The sequence below is a fragment of the Phacochoerus africanus genome, chromosome 8 (genome assembly GCF_016906955.1).
Source record: "Phacochoerus africanus isolate WHEZ1 chromosome 8, ROS_Pafr_v1, whole genome shotgun sequence".
Classification (NCBI taxonomy): domain Eukaryota; kingdom Metazoa; phylum Chordata; class Mammalia; order Artiodactyla; family Suidae; genus Phacochoerus; species Phacochoerus africanus.
The window spans coordinates 53,046,202-53,064,561 of NC_062551.1; the positions used below are offsets into that span (position 1 = coordinate 53,046,202).

General features: G+C 58.6%; 2 protein-coding genes across 6 annotated transcripts; both read left to right on the plus strand.

The window, feature by feature from the left end:
- The first annotated feature begins 821 nt into the window (after window positions 1-821).
- CCDC9 (coiled-coil domain containing 9) lies at window positions 822-15,604 on the plus strand. 5 transcript variants are annotated; one of them, XM_047789927.1, is made up of 15 exons: window positions 943-1,048; window positions 2,678-2,745; window positions 2,886-2,990; window positions 4,568-4,669; window positions 4,818-5,066; window positions 7,526-7,609; window positions 7,691-7,864; window positions 8,425-8,606; window positions 11,280-11,326; window positions 11,435-11,567; window positions 11,927-12,017; window positions 12,090-12,495; window positions 12,847-12,939; window positions 14,143-14,189; window positions 14,763-15,604. In XM_047789927.1, exons 2-15 carry the CDS (start codon window positions 2,743-2,745, stop codon window positions 14,778-14,780), a joined length of 1,734 nt encoding a protein of 577 aa, XP_047645883.1. In that variant the 5' UTR covers window positions 943-1,048; window positions 2,678-2,742; the 3' UTR covers window positions 14,781-15,604. The 5 variants fall into 5 exon arrangements, with proteins under 5 accessions (XP_047645886.1, XP_047645883.1, XP_047645885.1 ...); XM_047789929.1 differs by lacking the exon at window positions 943-1,048 and adding an exon at window positions 1,372-1,470; XM_047789928.1 differs by lacking the exon at window positions 943-1,048 and adding an exon at window positions 1,806-2,052.
- A 120-nt stretch (window positions 15,605-15,724) lies between these two features.
- On the plus strand, window positions 15,725-16,552 carry INAFM1 (InaF motif containing 1). The gene has a single exon (XM_047789931.1). It carries the CDS (start codon window positions 15,798-15,800, stop codon window positions 16,218-16,220), a length of 423 nt encoding a protein of 140 aa, XP_047645887.1. The 5' UTR covers window positions 15,725-15,797; the 3' UTR covers window positions 16,221-16,552.
- Window positions 16,553-18,360: the final 1,808 nt, after the last annotated feature.

Below are 18,360 nucleotides of genomic sequence, written 5' to 3' on the forward strand. Positions count from 1 at the left end.
AACCTCATGGTTCCTAGTTGGATTCATTTCCGCTGAGCCACGACGTGAACTTCACTGTCACATTTATTATCACTTGTAATAACATGTTAATTATGTTTGTTTTGGTTAATGCATGTTACCCTCTGGACTCTAGGCAAGTCCAGCAGATCTTTCTCTGAGCTTCTGCAATTCCTAGAATGCACTAAGCTCACTCATCACAGGACCTTAGCACAGGCTGTGTGTCCTCTGCCTGGGCGCCTAGTCCCCTCACCCTCAGCCTCTCTTCCCGTCCCTCTTGCAAGCCATCTCACACATTTTTGTTTTCTGTTATTTCACATATACTTACGCCTTCCCTCAAGAGGGCAGGGATGGGGTCTGCCTTGTTCATCATTTTGACACGCCCCCTCACGCCCAATTCCCCATCCTCCCAGCACAGAGCCTGGCACTCAATGCTGACTGATTTTTTGCTGTGTCCCCGCCACGCGGAAGTTCTGAGGCCAGGGATAGAACCTGAAGCACAGCACTGACACCACCAGATCATTAACCTGCTAGGCCACTAGGGACACCCTCAACGCTGATTTAGAGGGTGAAGGAAGGATTCTTTCGGTTGAAAATTTTGTCTCTACAACTAATTCTAAGGTTTCATTAGCAGAAGGGTGGGGGAGCATCCACCCCCTGCACAAGCTAGTAAGTAAGGATTCCAGGTTATCATTGCCCAGGGCAGGGCGCCGATTTACTGGAACCAGGAAAGGGGAGAAGCAGGAAGCAGGTAGAGGCCAGAGAGAGAAGACGCTGTCTCCTCCCCCTGGAAGGTGGTCGTTCAGGCAGAAGGCAGTACAGCAAGCTTCCGGAACACCCTTGTCGACCCGCTTATCTCACTTTGCGCCTCTACCCAGCCGGGAGCGGCGCCTTTAAGGCTCCCGGAAACTAGCCGGCACAACCGGAAGTGACCCTCGTTAGTTCCCCTCTTCACGTGGTGCGGGCCGGAAGTGACGCGCGGGGCCCGGGAGCTGCGGACGCGGAGGCCGACGGAGCCGGAGTAGCGGACGCCGCGGGGTCTCCGGGACAGGTGACCCGAGGAGGGGGCCGGGAGCGCGCCCGGAGAGGGCGGGGCCTGATGCCCACGTGGGGGAGCTGGCGCGAGCGCAGGCGGGGTAGCGAGCAGCCCACGGGGGCGGGGTCAGATACTCTGCGGGGGGCGGGGACTGGACGCCCACAAGGGAGGCTAGGGGTGGGTGCTGGCTGGGCGGAACGTCGGCGGGTGGGCAGGGCTGGGGTGGGCCAGTCTGCGGGCGGATCCGGAGTGTAGGTGGGCAGCTGAGGGCGGGGCCCAAAAGTTGTGCCGGGGCTGGGGGCGGGGCCAATAGAAGCCAGCGGTGAGGGCGGGGCCAGGACTCCTGGCGGAAAACGCTGGGGGCGGAGCCAGAAAGTTTTTCCTGTCCTGGAAGTGGGTCCTGGAAGTCAGGGGTGGATCCAGAGGCTGACGCGACGGTGAGGGCAGGGCCAAAAAGAAGCGGGGGAGCTGTGGGCGGGGCCAGGTACTGGCTAGGAATGATGAGGGTGGAGCCGGAAAGTTTTGCAGGCGCCAGGAGCTTCCCCACAATGTGGTGAAGCTCGCCGTGGAGCTAGAACCTTGCCTTGGGGCGCGCCGGGGGCGGGGCCAAATATTGGCGCGACGAGGCGGGTGCAGAGTCAGGGGCGTGGCCAGGAGGTTGGCTGGGCAAATCGTGGAGGGACCAGAAATGTTGACTCGGGAGCTGGAGGCGGGCCTGGTGTAGTAACGCGAGAAGGAGGGGGCGGGCTTAGGTTGCAGCCTGGGGATCTAGGGGGCGGGGCCAGAGTGTTGGCTGGGAAAATCCGAAGCCGGGTTGAGGGGCGACAGCTTCTTGACGCGAGCGTGCGGGCGGGGCCGGAAAGTTTGGCTTTGCCCGGGGTGGGCCGGTGGCGTTCCGACCGGCTGGAGAAGGGAGCTTTTTCCCTGGAAAGCCGCAGGTGGGCCAGAAAGTTTTGACCGTGTAGAGGCGGGTACAGTATTCTCTAGGGAAGTCGCATCAGGCCCAGGAAGCCTCGCCAGTGAGTACTGGGTCTGTTTGGGGAATCTTTACAGGGGTGCGGGGAAGCAGGGGCACCTTTCTTGGGATGCCGGGGGCAGCGAATAAGGAGTGCGGTTCAGACTCTTTTGAGTGTGGGGTTATGAGACGGTTCTGAAACTCCTTGGAAAGAGCCAGATCTAGACTGTTAACGGGGATGTGAGCGGCACCAGAACGGGCACAGGGAGTTGGGCCTAGAACTTTCTTGTGCAGGTCGGGGGAGAGGCTCGTTACCTAAAGCTCTCTCGGGATGGAGACCCGAGTTAAAACTCCCAGCATAGGGGTGTGGAGACTGAACTAGAATTTTCGTTGGGAAGAGAGCAGGGTCGATGTTTCTCTAAGTAATGGGGGCGGGGTCAGAACTTTCCCAAGGTGGGTGTGACTACGTTGTTTACGTGGAAAGTGGGTGGGCCCAAAACCATGGGAGGGGGCAGGGTCTAAAGTTTTCCAGGTAAGGGGCGGGCTAGCACTTCCGGAAGAGAAGGTGGCAGGGAGGGCTAGCTTTCCCTTGGAGTGTGTGTGTGTGCATTAGAGGAGCCCCCAGGCTGGGAGAGGAGGAAGCAGATTGGGTAGAGCCATCCGCCTAGTCCTGTTCCATCTGCTCTCAGGAACTCCCAGTGGCATTTTCTGCAGAGGAAGTTTGCTGGGACCCTGGCTCCACTCAACCAGCAGAATGGTGAGAAGGAAAGCGTGGTCTCTGGGATCTGAGCTATGGGGTAGGGGGCTTGGGAGGAGGGGACCCAGACTCTCCCAACACCGGATTGAATGGCACTGGGGTGGATATAGGTTTTTTCCCCAACTGTCTACCACTCTCAGTCAGCCACACTGGATCTGAAATCGAAGGAGGAGAAGGATGCTGAGCTGGACAAGAGGATCGAGGCTCTTCGGCGGAAGAATGAGGCCCTCATCCGGCGCTACCAGGTGCCCTAGCCCCGCCCTGGGAGACCCCATCCCCTCTCCTCCCCGCAGTGAGTTTCCCTCACTTCTCCCTTCCGAAAAACCTTTTCATGACTCATCACTCTCAGGATAAAAGCCAAAGGCCTTAGCCTGGGATTCTGTCTTTCATTCCATCATTCATTCATTCCTTCACAGTGTCTTCACTGCTCCAGGCCCTGTGCTAAGTGGTGGTGGGGAAACAGCAGTGATGGAGATGGCCCTGAGCTTGACCTTCCAGGGTTCACAGGCCAGTAGGGGCACAGACTTGGTTTCAGTCAGTGATGGAACCACGGTGGGCAGGGCTGGAGTTCAGGGTTCTGTGGGAGCTCAGAGAGGGCTCTTCACCCATTCTGGGGGATTCTGGGAGGGCTTCTTGGAGGAGATTCTGAGACCTCAAGGGTAAGTAGACGTGAGCCAGTTGAAGAGGAAAGCAGAGCCTGTTTCAATCAGAGGGGACACTTTGTGCAAAAACTTGGAGCATCAAGTTGGGGGGGTCACTTGGGGGATATTGACTTGGAGAGGGTCAGCTGGGGCCTGGCCATGCAGGGCCCCAAACACCACCAAGCTAAGAGTTTGTCCCCTGGGGACACTAGGGAGCCCTGCAGGACTTTGGGAGTGAGGCCAAGTCAGAATAGTTTTTTAGGAAGATCCCTATGGCTGCTGTGTGGTGGTGGGTGGGAGTGGGGAGACCAGGAGGAAGCTGGGGCAGTGACTCCTGTGGGACTTGTAGAGAGGATGTGCCACACCTGCGACAGGGCTGTCAGGAGGGGCTCATGACTGACAGGCAGTAGTGGAAGGTGGGAGGAGCGAGGGTCCAGGGTGAGGCCCAGGTCCCTGTCCCAGGTGGCAGAGTGGGTGGTGGAGCTGTCCCTGAGATGGGATGAGGAGTGGGTTTCATTTATTCATTCATCATGCATTCATTCATTCACAACAACAACAACAAAAGCATATTGAGCCTGTTGTGTGCCAGGCAGTCTTCGAGGCTTAGGGGGTACATCAGTGAGCCAAACAGACAGATATCCCTGTCCCTTGGCAGCTTCTGTCGCAGAGGGGAGGCAGACTATAAGCCAAACACACCGAATGCCAGGTAGTGAATGGGGGAAGGGGAGGGGTGAGCGAATGGTGGAGCAGAGACTCGAGTGAGGTGAGGGGCTGGAAGATCTCTGGGAGGAGAGTGCTCCTAGTAGCAGGAACAGCAGGTGCAAAGGCCCTGAGGCAGACTTGATCCTGGTGTGTTCCCAGAACAGTGAGGGGGTCAGAGTGAACGAGGGGGCAGAGTGGGAGATGACAGCAGGGGGTAAGGGCACCCGACCCCATAGGGCCCTCCAGGCTGTGGAGAAGCCTTGGCTCTGGCTCAGAGATGGACCCCACAGGAGGGTTCTGAACAGAGGAACAGCCTGATGCAGTCCGAGGGGAGTTGCTAAAGTAACCAGGCTTGTTGTCGAGCGTGCAGGAGAGAGGCCTGGGCCGGGGCAGACTTGGGAGAGGTTAAGGGGGCCGTGGGCATCCAGCCAGTACACACAGAACCCCTGACACTCCCTTTCTCTGGTGTTCGCTTCCAGGAGATCGAGGAGGACCGTAAAAAAGCTGAACTCGAGGGAGTAGCGGTGACAGCGCCGCGGAAGGGCCGCTTGGTGGAGAAGGAGAATGTGGCAGTGGGAACGGTGAGCGCCAGGCCACGGTGGGGACTCAAGAGGACAGGGAAGGGCGAGGGTTGAGACCTCAGGGCCTTCCCTGCTGCCCAGACCCCTGGGGGCCTCGATCCTGGCAGCCACCCCAGCGACTGTCCTTTTCCATCTGCGCCCCTTCCAGGAGAAGACCCTGGGTCCCTCCCGGAGGTCTCCTGGGACCCCTCGGCCCCCCGGGGCCAGCAAGGGAGGCCGGATCCCCCCACAGCAGGGAGGCCGCGCAGGCATGTGCCGGGCCTCCCACAGCTGGGAAGACAGTCCTGGGGAGCAGCTTCGAGGAGGAGCTGGGGGCCGAGGCCGGAGGGGTCGGGGCAGGGGATCCCCGCGTCTCGCTGGAGCTGGAGATGCCTCGACTGCCGACCGCAAATCCAAGGTAGGAGCCGGGCAGGAACTGGAGGCCCAGAGGCTCTGTGCCGCGACGTCTCTCTCTGTTCTGCCCTCGAGGAGATTTTCTCCTTCACCCATCGTTCTGTGTCTGTCTCTTTCTTCGTCCCTCCTTCCTCTCCTCCCTCCTCCTGACCAGTGTTTGTGATGCTCTCCCTGGGTCTTTCTCTACGTCTTCCCTGTTGGCTCTCTGTCCGCTGTGACCTCGCCCACCTGCCTTCCCTTGCCTGGCGCGCTCTCTGGTACTGGCTGCTGTCCAGGGTGCTGGTGCCCACACTTTCTCCTGAGTGTGTGTGTGTGTGTGTGCGTGCGCACATGCTCCTCTGTCACTCCCTGGATTTGTTAGCTGAGTGGGAGGTTGTTTAGCATTGTGGCTTAGAGCCCACCATGGACTTGGAGTCAACCTTCTTTTTAAAATTTTGAGGAGTTCCCATCGTGGCTCAGTGGTTAACGAATCCGACTAGGAACCATGAGGTTGCGGGTTCGATCCCTGGCCTCACTCAGTGGGTTAAGGATCTGGTGTTGCCGTGAGCTGTGGTATAGGTCGCAGACGTGGCTTGGATCCCGAGTTGCTGTGGCTGTGGTGTAGGGCAGTGGCTACTGCTCCGATTCAACCCCTGGTCTGGGAACCTCCACATGCCGTGGGTGTGGCCCTAGAAAAGACAAATAAATAAATAAATAAAATTTTGAAATTCGTTTCATTTGTTATGGCTGTACCTGCGGTATGTGGAAGTTACCAGGCCAGTGGTTGAATGCAAGCCACAGCTGCAACCTCTGCCACAGCTGTGGCAGTGCCCCATCCTTTAACTCAATGCACAAGGCTGGGGATCAAACCCACACCTCTGCAGTGACCCAAGCTGCTGCAGTCGGGTGCTTCATCCGCTGTGCCCACAGCGGGAACTTTCAACCTCCTTTTATTAGTTCCCTCTCCTTGGGCAGCTCACTTCCCTTCTGGGAGCTTCTGGGTTTTCCGTCTCAAACGGGAATGGAAATCGGGTTTAAAGGTTATTGTTAGTAACGTGTGACATCAGGCCCTGAAACCGTCAGAGTTAGCACTAAACCTAGTGAATATTCTGTAAGGATGTTTATTTGTATGTGCTGAGCTGTTGTAACAGAAAGAACCCAAAATGCCATGGCTTAAATCAAGTGGAAGTTTCTCTCTCTCTTGTATGCTGAGTCCTGGGAATGAAAACGTTTCCAGCCGCTTGGCTCTGTGCCCATCTAGAATTCTGTCTCTACGGAAGGAGGGGAGAATGAATTGTGGGGGTCACCGAGCCACCTGGAACGTTACTAGTGTTGTTACTGTGACATTGTTTCTGTGGCAGCCATGGTGTGTTGGGGTCCCCAACCCCTCTCCCAGCTTCAGGGTTTTGCTAGAAAGATTCACGACTAGGATTTATTAGCGTGAAAGAATACAGAGCAAGGAGTTCTGTCGTGGGTCAGTGATTAACGAATCCGACTAGGAACCACGAGGTTGCAGGTTCGATCCCTGGCCTTGCTCCGTGGGTTAAGGATCCGGTGTTGCCGTGAGCTGTGGTGTAGGTGGCAGACATGCCTCGGATCCCGCATTGCTGTGGCTCTGGTGTACGCCAGTGGCGACAGCTCTGATTAGACCCCTAGCCCGGGAACCTCCATATGCCGCAGGAGCGGCCCTAGAAATGGCAAAAAAAACAAAAACAAACAAACAAACAAAAAAACAGAGCAAAAGCAGCAAAGGGAAAGGGCACGTCAGCCAAAGTCTGGAGGAAACCAGGCAGCAGCTTCCAAGAGTCCCTGCCCTGTGGAGACACATGAGCTGCACTTAATTTCTCCTGCATTGAATTGAGACAGCCTATGTCAAGAGTTGTCTTCTGGGGACTCAGTGGAGACCTAGTGCCTGGGCTTTTTATCCTGGGCTGGTCAGGTAGGCCCCCCCCCCCCATATGTATCCAGGTTCTAGATCCCATAAGGAAGGCAGGCGTTCCGCATACAGTGTGGTTTGCCCAAACAGTCGAGGCACTTTGAGTCCCCCAGTATTGGTTCACTTTTTTTTTTTTTTTGGTCTTTTTAGGGCCGCACCTGCGGCACATGGAGGTTCCCAGGCTAGGGGGTCGATTAGGAGCTGCAGCTGCCGGCCCACGCCACAGCCACGCAGGATCCGAGCCGCGTCTGTGGCCCAGACCACAGCCCATGGCAACACCGGATCCTTAACCCACTGAGCGAGCCCAGGGATCAGACCCGCATCCTCATGGATGCTAGTCAAGTTCCTTAACCTCTGAGCCAGGACAGAACTCTCTCAGTTAACTGTTGACTGGGAACATGCTGAGAATTAAATGCCCCAATGCCAGCCGTGGGCTGGGCTCGCAAGCAGGCAGGGGAGAGAGTCTCGGGTAGCGACAAACTCGCAGGTTTGAGTGTCTGTTCGTGACACCCGGTGTCTCTGTCGTGTTCCCCCCTCACCCCCTCCAGGAGTGGGAGGAGCGGCGCAGGCAGAATATCGAGAAGATGAACGAGGAGATGGAGAAGATTGCCCAGTACGAGCGCAACCAGCGGGTCAGTGCCGCGGGCGCCCCCTGGCGGCGGGGCTGAGCCGCCCGCCCGCCCGCCAACCCCCGCCCCTCCCGGTGCCCGCAGGAAGGCGTGCTGGAGCCCAACCCGGTGCGGAACTTTCTGGACGACCCCCGGCGTCGCAGCGGGCCGCTGGAGGAGCCTGAGCGGGACCGCCGGGAAGGCAGCCGCCGGCACGGGCGCAACTGGGGGGGCTCCGACTTTGAGCGGGTGCGCTGCGGCCTCGAGCAGGAGCGGCAGGTGGGTGAGGCGGCTGGGGCGCTCCCGGGCCTGCAGCCAGTCTCTGGGTTCCGGGTTGGGTGTGTGCCCAGTGCCAGACGCAGCGGGTCTGGAGAGGGAACAGAGAGGGGCAGTAGCCCTGCCCCCAGGCTCCTCCCCCAGGTTGACTGGGTTCTTGGCCTGCACCCTGCCTCTCCCCTTTCATAACGTCATGGTGGCTTTTGGCGGTGTCCTCTGGTTACTGCCCTTAGGGATGTTTACGGGGTACTCTCCGGGGCCAGGCACTCTATGGAGGCTGGGACTTATCAGTGAACATGTAATAAAAGTGTCAGGAAATTCCCAGTGTTGTGAAGAAAATTCCAGGCCAGCTGGGTGAGGGGACAGAGGATAGAGGGGGACACAGCTAAGAGACAGAGATCTGGGATGGCCTTTCTGAGGAGGTGGCTCTGACCTCCACTCTCTCACCTCCTCCTGTGTGACCTTGAGTGGGTAGAGGTTGGAGAGCCTGGGGAAAGGGGTGTGTGTGCGCGTGTGTGCGGGGTTGGGGACCCGGGCCCTGACCACCTGTCGCGGGGGGGCAGGGCCGCCGGGCAGGCCTGGGCAGTGCCGGGGACATGACGCTCTCCATGACCGGCCGAGAGCGGTCGGAGTACCTGCGCTGGAAGCAGGAGCGGGAGAAGATTGACCAGGAGCGGCTGCAGAGGCACCGCAAGCCCACTGGCCAGTGGCGGCGGGAGTGGGACGCTGAGAAGACCGATGGCATGTGAGTCCCTGGCCCGCTTGTCCTTGTGTGGCTCTTCCTCCTTGGCCTGACCTCTGACTCCTTTGTGGCGCTCTGGTTTCTCATCCTGTGTGGGGGTGAGCAGTCACTGTGTAGCTGCGTAACCACCACCAAACCTAAGTGGCACAGAAAGGCAGTTCTTTGTCACATGTTCCCTCCCGGGTCACCCAGGCTGGATTTGAAGGTGTGGGTCCAGCTGGGCGTGGCCTCTTGCTGCAGGTTGAATTCACCTGTGTCCCATGTGTGCTCATTCTGGGGTTCATGCTGAATGGAGCAGGTCCCTGGGGACGCGTTGGCCGTGGCGTGGGCGGACGTGAAGGAGGGAGCGTGGACATGCCCGCCCATCCTCTTGGCCCCCAGAGCCTGCCTGCGCAGGAGCTTAAACCAACCCTGCGCACGCTCAGGGGTGGGGCTGCGGTGGCTGCTCGGCCAAGGGTGCGGCTCTACATTATTGCTGTAGGTAAAGCAAAAAGAAAGCCTCACTCACAGTGATGATCTCCTGCACCCTTTCTTCATCCCTCTAACGTGACCCCCACCAACCCAAACCCCTTATCCTAGTGGCACTGTTATTCTCAGCGCTGACTCTGTGTCCTTTTGGGTCCCAGAAAACATCCTGTTAGTCACACTGGAAGTGAAGGTGTCATCAACAGGATGAATCTCCATAGCAAAGATGGAGAAAGTTCTGGAAGAGCTACCAACCGGCAGTCTCAAGATTGGCAGCTGGGAGTTCCCATCGTGGCGCAGTGGTTAACGAATCCGACTAGGAACCATGAGGTTGCGGGTTCGGTCCCTGCCCTTGCTCAGTGGATTGACAATCCGGCGTTGCCGTAAGCTGTGATGTAGGTTGCAGATGCGGCTCGGATCCCCCGTTGCTGTGGCTCTGGCGTAGGCCGGTGGCTGCAGCTCCGATTCGACCCCTGGCCTGGGAACCTCCATGTGCCAAGGGAGCGGCCCAAGAAATAGCAACAACAACAACAACAACAAAAAAAAAAGATTGGCAGCTGTAGTTTTTACATGGTCCTCTGTCCTCTGCTGTGGCAGCAGTTTTCATGCCCAAAACTTCTTGTTGGCACTTGCTAAAGAAAGAGGATCTTGTCTGTGTGCCTGGTCGTTGGGAGCGTTTATTTTCGGATTGTGAGCTAGGCCTGTGCCAGCGTGAGAGGCATTTTGCACAGATACCGTAGCTGGTTTTTCTTAAGGTGTGGGCAGCTGGGCTTTGGGGGAGATGTCTTCAGGCTTAAGAATGAGAAAATAGGAGTTCCTGTTGTGGCTCAGCAGCAACGACTCCAACTAGGAACCATGAGGTTGCGAGTTCAATCCTTGGCCTCATTCAGTGGGTTAAGGATCCAGCGTTGCCATGAGCTGCGGTGTAGGCCACAGACGCGGCTCGGATCCTATGTTGCTGTGGTTGTGGTATAGGCTAGCAGCTGAGCTCTGATTTGGCCCCTAGCCTGGGAACTTCCACGTGCTGCTAATGCAGCCCTAAAAGCCAAAAAAAAAAAAAAAAAGAAGGAGAAAACAATTATTTTCCTTTTGTGTTCCCAAGGCAGCCTGTAGCAAGTTTCATTAATGTACATGTGCACTGATTTCATGGGCCCTTTTTTTTTTTTTTTGGCCACCACATGCAGTGGCTTGATGTGGCATCTCAGTTCTCAGACTAGGGATCGAACACAAGCCATAGCAGTGAAAGTGCTGATCCTAACCACTAAACCACCAGGGAACTCCCAAGAGCAGATGTTTTTTGAGTCCCATTCATGAGTCATGGAAGCTTCTAGGTGATGAGGGATGGGGATGTAGCAGTGAAGAAATTGCTTCTTTGTGGAACTCAGAGTCCAGTGGGAAAGACAGGCAATGAATAGCTCCAACGTCAGGTCATGAAGAAGAATGAAGCAGCGTACGGAGAGGGATGGCGGTTACTTTTTTCGACACAGATGGTACATGTGATGATGTGTGATCGGTGATACTTTTGTTGAGGCCAGGAGGAAGTTGGGGGTGGGCCACTGAGAGAGCTGAGCGGGTGTATCCCAGGCGCAGCAGGTGCAAAGGCCCTGAGGTAGGAGCACCATGTAGTAGAACTCACTTAGCGGGAGGTAAGAAAGAGGGATAGGAAAAAAAAAAAAAAGAAAGAAAGAGGGATAGGAGGGAGTTCCCATCGTGGTGCAGTGGTTAAAGAACCCGACTAGGAACCATGAGGTTGCGGGTTCGATCCCTGGCCTCGCCCATTGGGTTAAGGATCCAGCATTGCTGTGAGCTGTGGTGTAGGTTGTAGACAGGCTTGGATCAGATCCCACGTTGCTGTGGCTCCAGCATAGGCTGTTGTCCACAGCTCCAATTCAACCCCTAGCCTGGGAACCTCCATATGAAAAAAAAAAAGAAAGAGGGATAGGAAATGAAGCTGGGGATCATGGACTTTCCATATTTTTGTTCTATAGGGGAGCTCAGATGCTGAATTTTTTCCTTTCTGTGTCTGTCACTACAATGTGAAATTTGTTCTTGTCCATCGGCTGATCCGGTTCTTTCAGTCTGTGTCCTTCCCCGCCTCAGTTGACCATCTCTTGTGATCTTGATTTCTGACCCAGGACCCCATATCTCCCCTCTAGCCCTCTGGTTCTCCCTGTGCCCCCAGGTGCCTGCTCACCCCTTCTCTTTGCCCAGGTTTAAGGATGGCCCAGCTGCTGCCCCCGAACCATCGCACCGCTATGGTGAGTGGGTGTCCTTGGGTGGGGTGAGGTGGTTGGCTGGGCCAGGCGAGGGGGGGTGGGATTTGTGCTGGACCCTCCACCACTGATGCCCCCTGGGCTTCTTTGCAGACGACCAGGCTTGGGCCCGGCCCCCCAAGCCCCCCACTTTCAGGGAGTTCCTGTCCCAGCACAAAGCTGAGGTCAGCCGCAGAAGGAGGAAGAGTGGTCGACCCCAGGCCAAGGCAGTGCCCCGGGCCTACAGGTGGGGCACCCCTTCCCCTGGCCCGTCCACAACCTGGGCGGGGCTCTGTGGCTTGTGGGGAGGGTCTGTCTGTCTGTCCTGCCTTGGCCCTTGTCTTCCTGTGGGTCAGGAACTTGGTTTTAGGGGCGTTGGGGCCTGGCTCTCCGCTTTGCCGCCTGTCCCCTCCTCCTCTGCCACCTGGCCCCCTCCAGCTGTCCCCGACACCATTTCCTCCTCAGCGCTTCAGCCTCCGGAAGTCCCACGGCCCTGCTCCCCGCCCGAGTCAAATTTTGCAGCCCTCTCTCTGGGGAGGAGCCGGACGTGGGAGGCCCCTGCCTCCTGTCTGCCCGGACTTGAGCCCTTTTCTCTGTCCCCTCCAGTGACCATGATGACCGCTGGGAGTCGAAGGAGGCCATGTCCCCGGCCCCTGAGCCCCCACAGCCCATGGGCCCCGAGGAGCCGCCCACACAGGTAGCGGGTCGTCTCCCGGTGGGGAGGGGGCACCGGGGCCCCTCCCTGTGACCTGCCTTGTGTTCCTCACAGCTGCCTGAGACCCCGGCCCCTGCCCATCAGCCTCCCGAGGACGAGGGCGAGGAGTACGAGGGGGAGGAGGGGGAGGGCGAGGAAGAGGAGTGGGAAGACATGAGCGAGGAGGAGATCGAGGAAGAAGAAGAGGCGGAGGCGGAGGAGGAGGAGGAGGAGGAGGAGGAGCCCGCGCCCCCGGGAGACCACCAGCCCCACAAGGCCGAGCCCAGCGGGAGCCCCGCCCGGGAACACGCTGACCAAGAGCCTGCCAGGCCTGAGGAGCCCCTGCCGCCTCCCCAAGCCCCTGCCACACCTTCCAGCCCTTTCTCGCCCTCTGGGGGCCACCAGCCTGTGTCGGACTGGGGTGAAGAGATGGAGCTGAATTCTCCCCGGACCCCCCACCCGGCAGATGCCCTCTCTCCGGGTGAGGCCTGGCCTTTTTTTGGAAATGCATGAAGCTGGCTGCTTGTGTGTGTGCGCTAGAGGGGTGCATGGGGGACCCTCAGGCTGGACCCCGGGACCCCCGTGTGACCCAGCACCCTGGTGGCTAGGGAGGACCGTCCATGCCGTTTGCGGAATGCTCGCCTCCAGATCCCGTCTCTGCTCTGAGCCATTCACAGCCCCTCCCCAATAAAGAGTTCACCTCCTCAAATGACATCCCCCAAATGTGTCCTTGGACCCCCCTCTCCCTCCTCCAGGGCCTTCTCTCTCTCTCTCTCTTGGGTGGGGGATATTTGGAGGGGAAGGGGTTTGACTGGGCCTCCCCCTTCCCCAGGAGGTGACCCGCCAGCCTCTGCTTCCTTGGAGAGTGGGCCCAGCCTCCCAGGAGCCCAGAAAGCTGAAGAGGAGGGGTCTGAGGCAGCTCCAGGTGGGGGAGTCGCTGGGGCAGTGGTGGCGGCCCTCTTCCTCTTCTGGGGTTGAGGGGAGGAGGGTTTGCCGCGGTGGAGTGGAGTGGGGCTCCACCATGGGTGGGGGTCGCGGCTGGCCCCCGGGGTTGGGGTTGGACTGCTGGGTTAGGGGGGGCAGGAAGCTGTGCTCAAGGGGTGGGGCTAAAGGAAGGACTAAGGGCCAGCAACCAGGAGTTGATCCCAGGAATTGATCACGCTGTGGGTTTACAGTGAGGAGATGGAGCCAGGATTGGATTAGGATTTAGAGGCCCAGCCTGGGGGTTTTGGAAAGTAATCTAAAAATATGGGGGTGGGCTAAGTTCAGGGGGAGTAGCTAAGGGCAGGATCAGAAATTTAAATAGGTCAAAAATAACAGGGAGGGGCAGAGTAATGGATTGAGCTGTGGCGGGATTAGAGTTTAGAGGTGTGCTTGAGTGGCATAGATTAGAATTGAAATACGTTAGATGGAGGGGTAAAAAAATTGGGGTAGGGGCTCCCGCTGTGGCGCAGCGGGGATCGGCAGTGTCTTGGGAGCGCTCGGAAGCAGTTCGATCCCCGTCCCAGCACAGTGGGTTAAGGCTGCGGCGGGGCCATAGCTGGGGCTCTCAGTTCTGGCAGCGGCTCGGCTGGGATCTGATCCCTGGCTCGGGCGCTCCGTATGCCGTGGGGCGGCCAAAAAAAAAAAGGGGGGGGGGGGTAAATAGGCTGTTTTCTGTTCTGTAGAAATAGGACGAAGCCTGATTCCACCTCCACCAGGTGGAGGCAGAGCCAAGGAAGGTGTGGGTAGAACTGAGGAGGTGGGCAAAGGAAGTGGAGGGCAGTTCCCCCGGGACAGGCAGGATGGAGGTTGGTTTGGGCCCGCGGGGTGGGGTGGGGCTGAGGTCGGAGAGGCCAGGTGGTGGTGGTGGTGGCTGAGGACTGGGTGCCCGAGCGCTTTGTCTTTGGGACACGTGGTGCGATTTCGCTGTTTCAGATTAGGTACTCTGTAAACAGGGTTCTTTTGGGGTCTGTACTGCTGCGTGGGTCCACTCGGAAGAGTAAAAGAGCCTGAGGCTCCTAAACCGCTTAACTGGGGGTAGGCGGCAGCCAGGCTCAGTGGGGGTGAGGGGCGGGGCTGGAGTGTCCGGGTCTGGTGGGTGAGGGGGTTACTGTTCCCCTCCGGTGACCGCCCCTTCTCTTCCCAGAGGCGGGCCGCGAGGGCCAGGAGACAGCGATCAGCGACTTCCAGAGGGTGCGTTTCTGCAAGGTGGTGGCGGCCGCTTCGCCACTGGGGGCCGCCCGCTGACCGCGCCCTCCGACTTCGGCCTCCGCGCTCTGCACTAACCTCCCGCCGCCTCGCTCCTCTGTTCTCTGCTTCCGCCACACTCCAGCCAGGAGAGGGTTAAACGTAAGGGGGGAGGAGCCAGGGACAGTGAACCGGGTGGGGCCAGGGCAATAGTGCAGTCTCACAAATAGGGGGCGCCGTGGCACCGGGGTGGCTGAGACGCCCCCGAGTTCCCCAGTTCTAGAGGGCATGGGGGGGGGGGTCCAGGTGCCAGTTCTCGGGCCGAGTTTCCCGCCTCCAGGAGCTTACATCTGGGGCATGGCAAACAGCCGGTGACTCTTTTGAAGGACTTGAATTACCCGGCCGCCGGCTCGGTCTCTTATTAAATGCAGCGCTTCCGCTAACCTTTGAACTGTGTTTTTGGCGGGGGGCAGGCTGGGTTGCTTGCTTGGCGAGCTTTTCCGTGGCGGAAGAGGCGGGAGGAAGGGTCTTTTTTCCTCCACCTACCCTGATACGTATTCCCTCCCCCCCCTCCCGCAGGCCTCCCCGAATTCCTGAAGACGCTGCTGGGAGGGGACTGAAGCTTCCCCTCCTTGACGGGGAGGGGGCGGCAGAAGGGGATTAGTCTGGTTCTCCAGGCAGTGCTCCCTCCTCCCTGGAGCCCACTCTGGACCTCATGGCTTTAGAGAGACAGCAGTTGACGGTGGTGGGGGAGGAGCTGGGGAAGGGGCGTGACTGGGGTGTGGGGCGGAGCTGGAACTTCGGGGTTTGAGCTTAGACCTCAGGACACAAGTATGGAGAGGGCAGGTCCGTGGGGGGCGTGGTCAGGGCGCCTGGGCGGGGCGGAACCACCGGAGCAGGTTTAGATTGGGAATCCTTGATGCAGGTGTAGGGCGCCTCCCGGGCCAGGGGGGCGTGGTTTAGGATGCGCAGTTCAAACCAGTGGAGTGGAAAGAGGCGAAGCCTGGGCTGGAGATGGGTGAGGGTAGGGGGAGAAGAGGGTGATCAGATCGAGTGCTGAAGTCCAGTTTGATTTGGAGAAAGGCAAGTTAAAACTGGGGCGGAACTGCGGCTAAGGAGGGGCGGGACTTATAAGCCCTGAGCTTGGCAAGGGGTTGGTGGAACTAGACGCCTGGAAGAAGTCTGAGTTCCGAAAGGGGACGGGTTTAGGGCGCGGGGAGAAGGACAAAAAGAGAGTGGAGCTAAGCGCCGGGCCGGGTAAAACACCGACGCCTGGCGGGAGTCGACTGGGCTTGTATTTGAGAAAAATCGAGATAATGCATGCCTGCGGCGGGTCCAGAGCCAAGGAGGGCGGGGTCAGAAGGCTGTAGTTAAGCCTTGGTTTGATAATGGTTGGCCGGAGGCCGGGGAGGGGGAGTGCCTAAAACGCAAGAGGTGGTCCCGCTTGCGCGGGGGCGTGACCAAGGTGGGGCGGGGTTGGGCGAGGGAGAGTTGGGGCGCGGAGGCGGTCCTCTGGAAGGGGGCGGTTCTCTGGAGGGGGCGGCCCCCTGAGCGGGCGGGCCTAGTGGGTGGGGCCTGTGAGGGCTGTGACTCCTGGACAAGGGGGCTGCGGGGATGCGGGGCACGAGCTGCGTGGGTGGCGGCGGCGAGAGCCCGGGTGGCGCAGGGCTGAGCGAGGGCCCGCGGGGCCGCTGGCTGCGCCTGGCCCCGGTCTGCGCCTACTTCCTGTGCGTTTCGTTGGCTGCCGTGCTGCTCGCTGTGTACTATGGTCTCATTTGGGTTCCCACGCGGCCCCCTGCAGCCCCCGGCGGCCCGCCGCCCAGCGCGCAGTCTTCTCCGTGTGGAGCCCGCGCGGGTGCGCTGCCTGCCCCGGCGCCCCCAGCTGCTTCAGTGTCTTGCCTCCTGGGAGCCCCTGGCGGGCCGCGACCCCAGCTGGAGCTGCCGCGGAGCCGCCGCCACTGGGACCCCAGCCGCCGCCCGAACCGCCAGACGCCGGGAGAGACGCCGGAGGCCTCAGGGGGGCGAGGACCCGGGTAACTCTCCCTTTCACCTAGGATGGATCGCCGGTCTTCGAGAGTCTGGCGCCCCGACTATGCGCCATTCTCGGATTGGGTTCTGGCTCCCTTTTCACGACATCGTCTAGCGTCTCCGGAGCCGTCATCCTGAAGACTGGGATGGGAAGGGCCCTCGCCGCTCGCAGCTCCTCCGCCGTCAGGCTGGGTTCTCCACCATCTGGCGGACCCCCTCCTGATCTCTGTTCCTGATCTCCCTCCTTAGGATGCTGAGCACAGAGCCTTCAGTCCGCTCCCTTCTTCCCCGAATCTCCATGTCCATATGTCCACCTGCAGTAAACTCCAGCCCCAACTGCCTCGCATTGTGTTTGTCGTGTTGTCGCAGAGGTGCCTCCCCCCTTGAGTTTGGGAGAGAAAGTCTTTCCTGGCATCTGATTTTCTTTCGTCTCTCACTCTGGCTGGATGGTTGTGGCTTTTTCTCTTTCCTATGGGGGCTCTTTTTCCTCCTTCCGTCTCCGTCGTGTTGTTTCTGGGTTGGGGTGAGGAGAAGCGGCTTATCTGCAACAGGGCAGTTGAAGGTCAGACGATGTGAAGGGCTTCACAGTTTTTGGCATGCTCGGGGCCGAGGACAAGTGTCTTCTGGAGGGCGTGAAGGGGCTCCTGTGACAGCCCAGGAGACCAGAAGGGAGATGGGATGATCTGGAGTCAGAAAAGCATTTCTGGAGTTGTGAGAGTGTCATGTCAGGTCGGAGGCTCAGTCTCTGGAGATGTCAAGAGAAGATGCTCCTGGGAGGTAATGATGCCTTCCTCCTGGAATCTGAGAGATGTGCTTGGGGGTCATGGTGGGGCTTCTCTGCCTCTGGGAATCACGGAGGATGTTCTCAAAGCTTCCTGCTGCCCTTGAAGATGAGTACCGCCCCTCTGGTACCCCTGCAAACCCAGGCAGGGAAACTCTGGTCCTGCTAAAAGTCAGAGGTTTTGATCGAGTCCATGTTTGCACCCAAAAGACTGAGGCCTCGCTCTGGGCAGGGCATTGGGGCAGGAAGTGGTTTCCTCTCCAACGACCTCCCTTGACTTGGAGATTTTCCCAGGAGGGTGAAGCTGAACCTCCTTCCTCCCTCATTCCTTTTATTCTGTGGGCACTACTTCCCAGAGGCTGTCCCCAGGCTGAATGGAACTCAGGAAGCCAACCCCCCACCTCTCCTTCCCAGCTAGGTGGACCGTGGTTAAGGCAACTGACCTTGGGGCCATGATGCCCAGGTTCAAATCCCATCCCTTCCTCTCACTAGCTGTGTGACTTTGGGCAGGTAGCTCAACCTCTCTGGTCCTGTAAAATGAAGATGATCATAGTATTGACCTCAAAGAGTTTTCTCTGAGGAGTAAAGAAGCTGGTGGTCTGAAGCCCTGAGGACAGCTTCATACCTGTTTTTTCTCCACCCAATTCTGTCTCTTGAGGCTTAAAATCCCGCAGCTTGGGCGTTCCCATTATGGCGTAGCAGGATGGGTGGTATCTTGGGAACGCTGGAATGCAAGTTCCATACTCAGCACAGCGCAGTGGGTTAAGGACCTGGCATTGCCACAACTGTAGCTTAGGTTGCAACCGTGGTTCAGATCTGATCCCTGGCCTGGGAACTCCATATGCCGCTGGTTGGCCAAAAAAAAGAAGAAGAAAAAAACCCCACAGCTTGGATCCCAAGGGATGTCCAATCAGCCCAGAGGCCGGGACACCAGCCAGCAGTGAGTTAGAGGGAGGGACTCCGTCTCTGTTCCCACTACCCCCTCCACTAGTTTCCAGCTTTTGTCTCCCAGCCTGTTTTCCTGCTCTCTGTCCTCTCTCTTTTTGTATCTCCTTCACCACCCTCTCCTCTTCTCCTTTCCTTTCTGTGTTTGTCTCTCTCTCCCAGACCTTGTGTGTGTCTCTGTCTGTGATGTCTCAATATCGTCTCTGTTCTCTTGCCCTCTCGGCTCTGTTGAGGTCACCCCAGCTCTCTCTTTCCCTTCCTTCCTTTTCTCCCGCACATCTCTTCTCTCCCCGCTCTAGGCACGCGGAAGTTGCTTGGCCAGGGATGGACGAACCCGTGCTAAAGCAGTGACCTGAGCCCTAGCGGTGACAAGGCCAGATCCTTAGCCCGCTGAGCCACCTCACCCCACATCTTGATCCATCC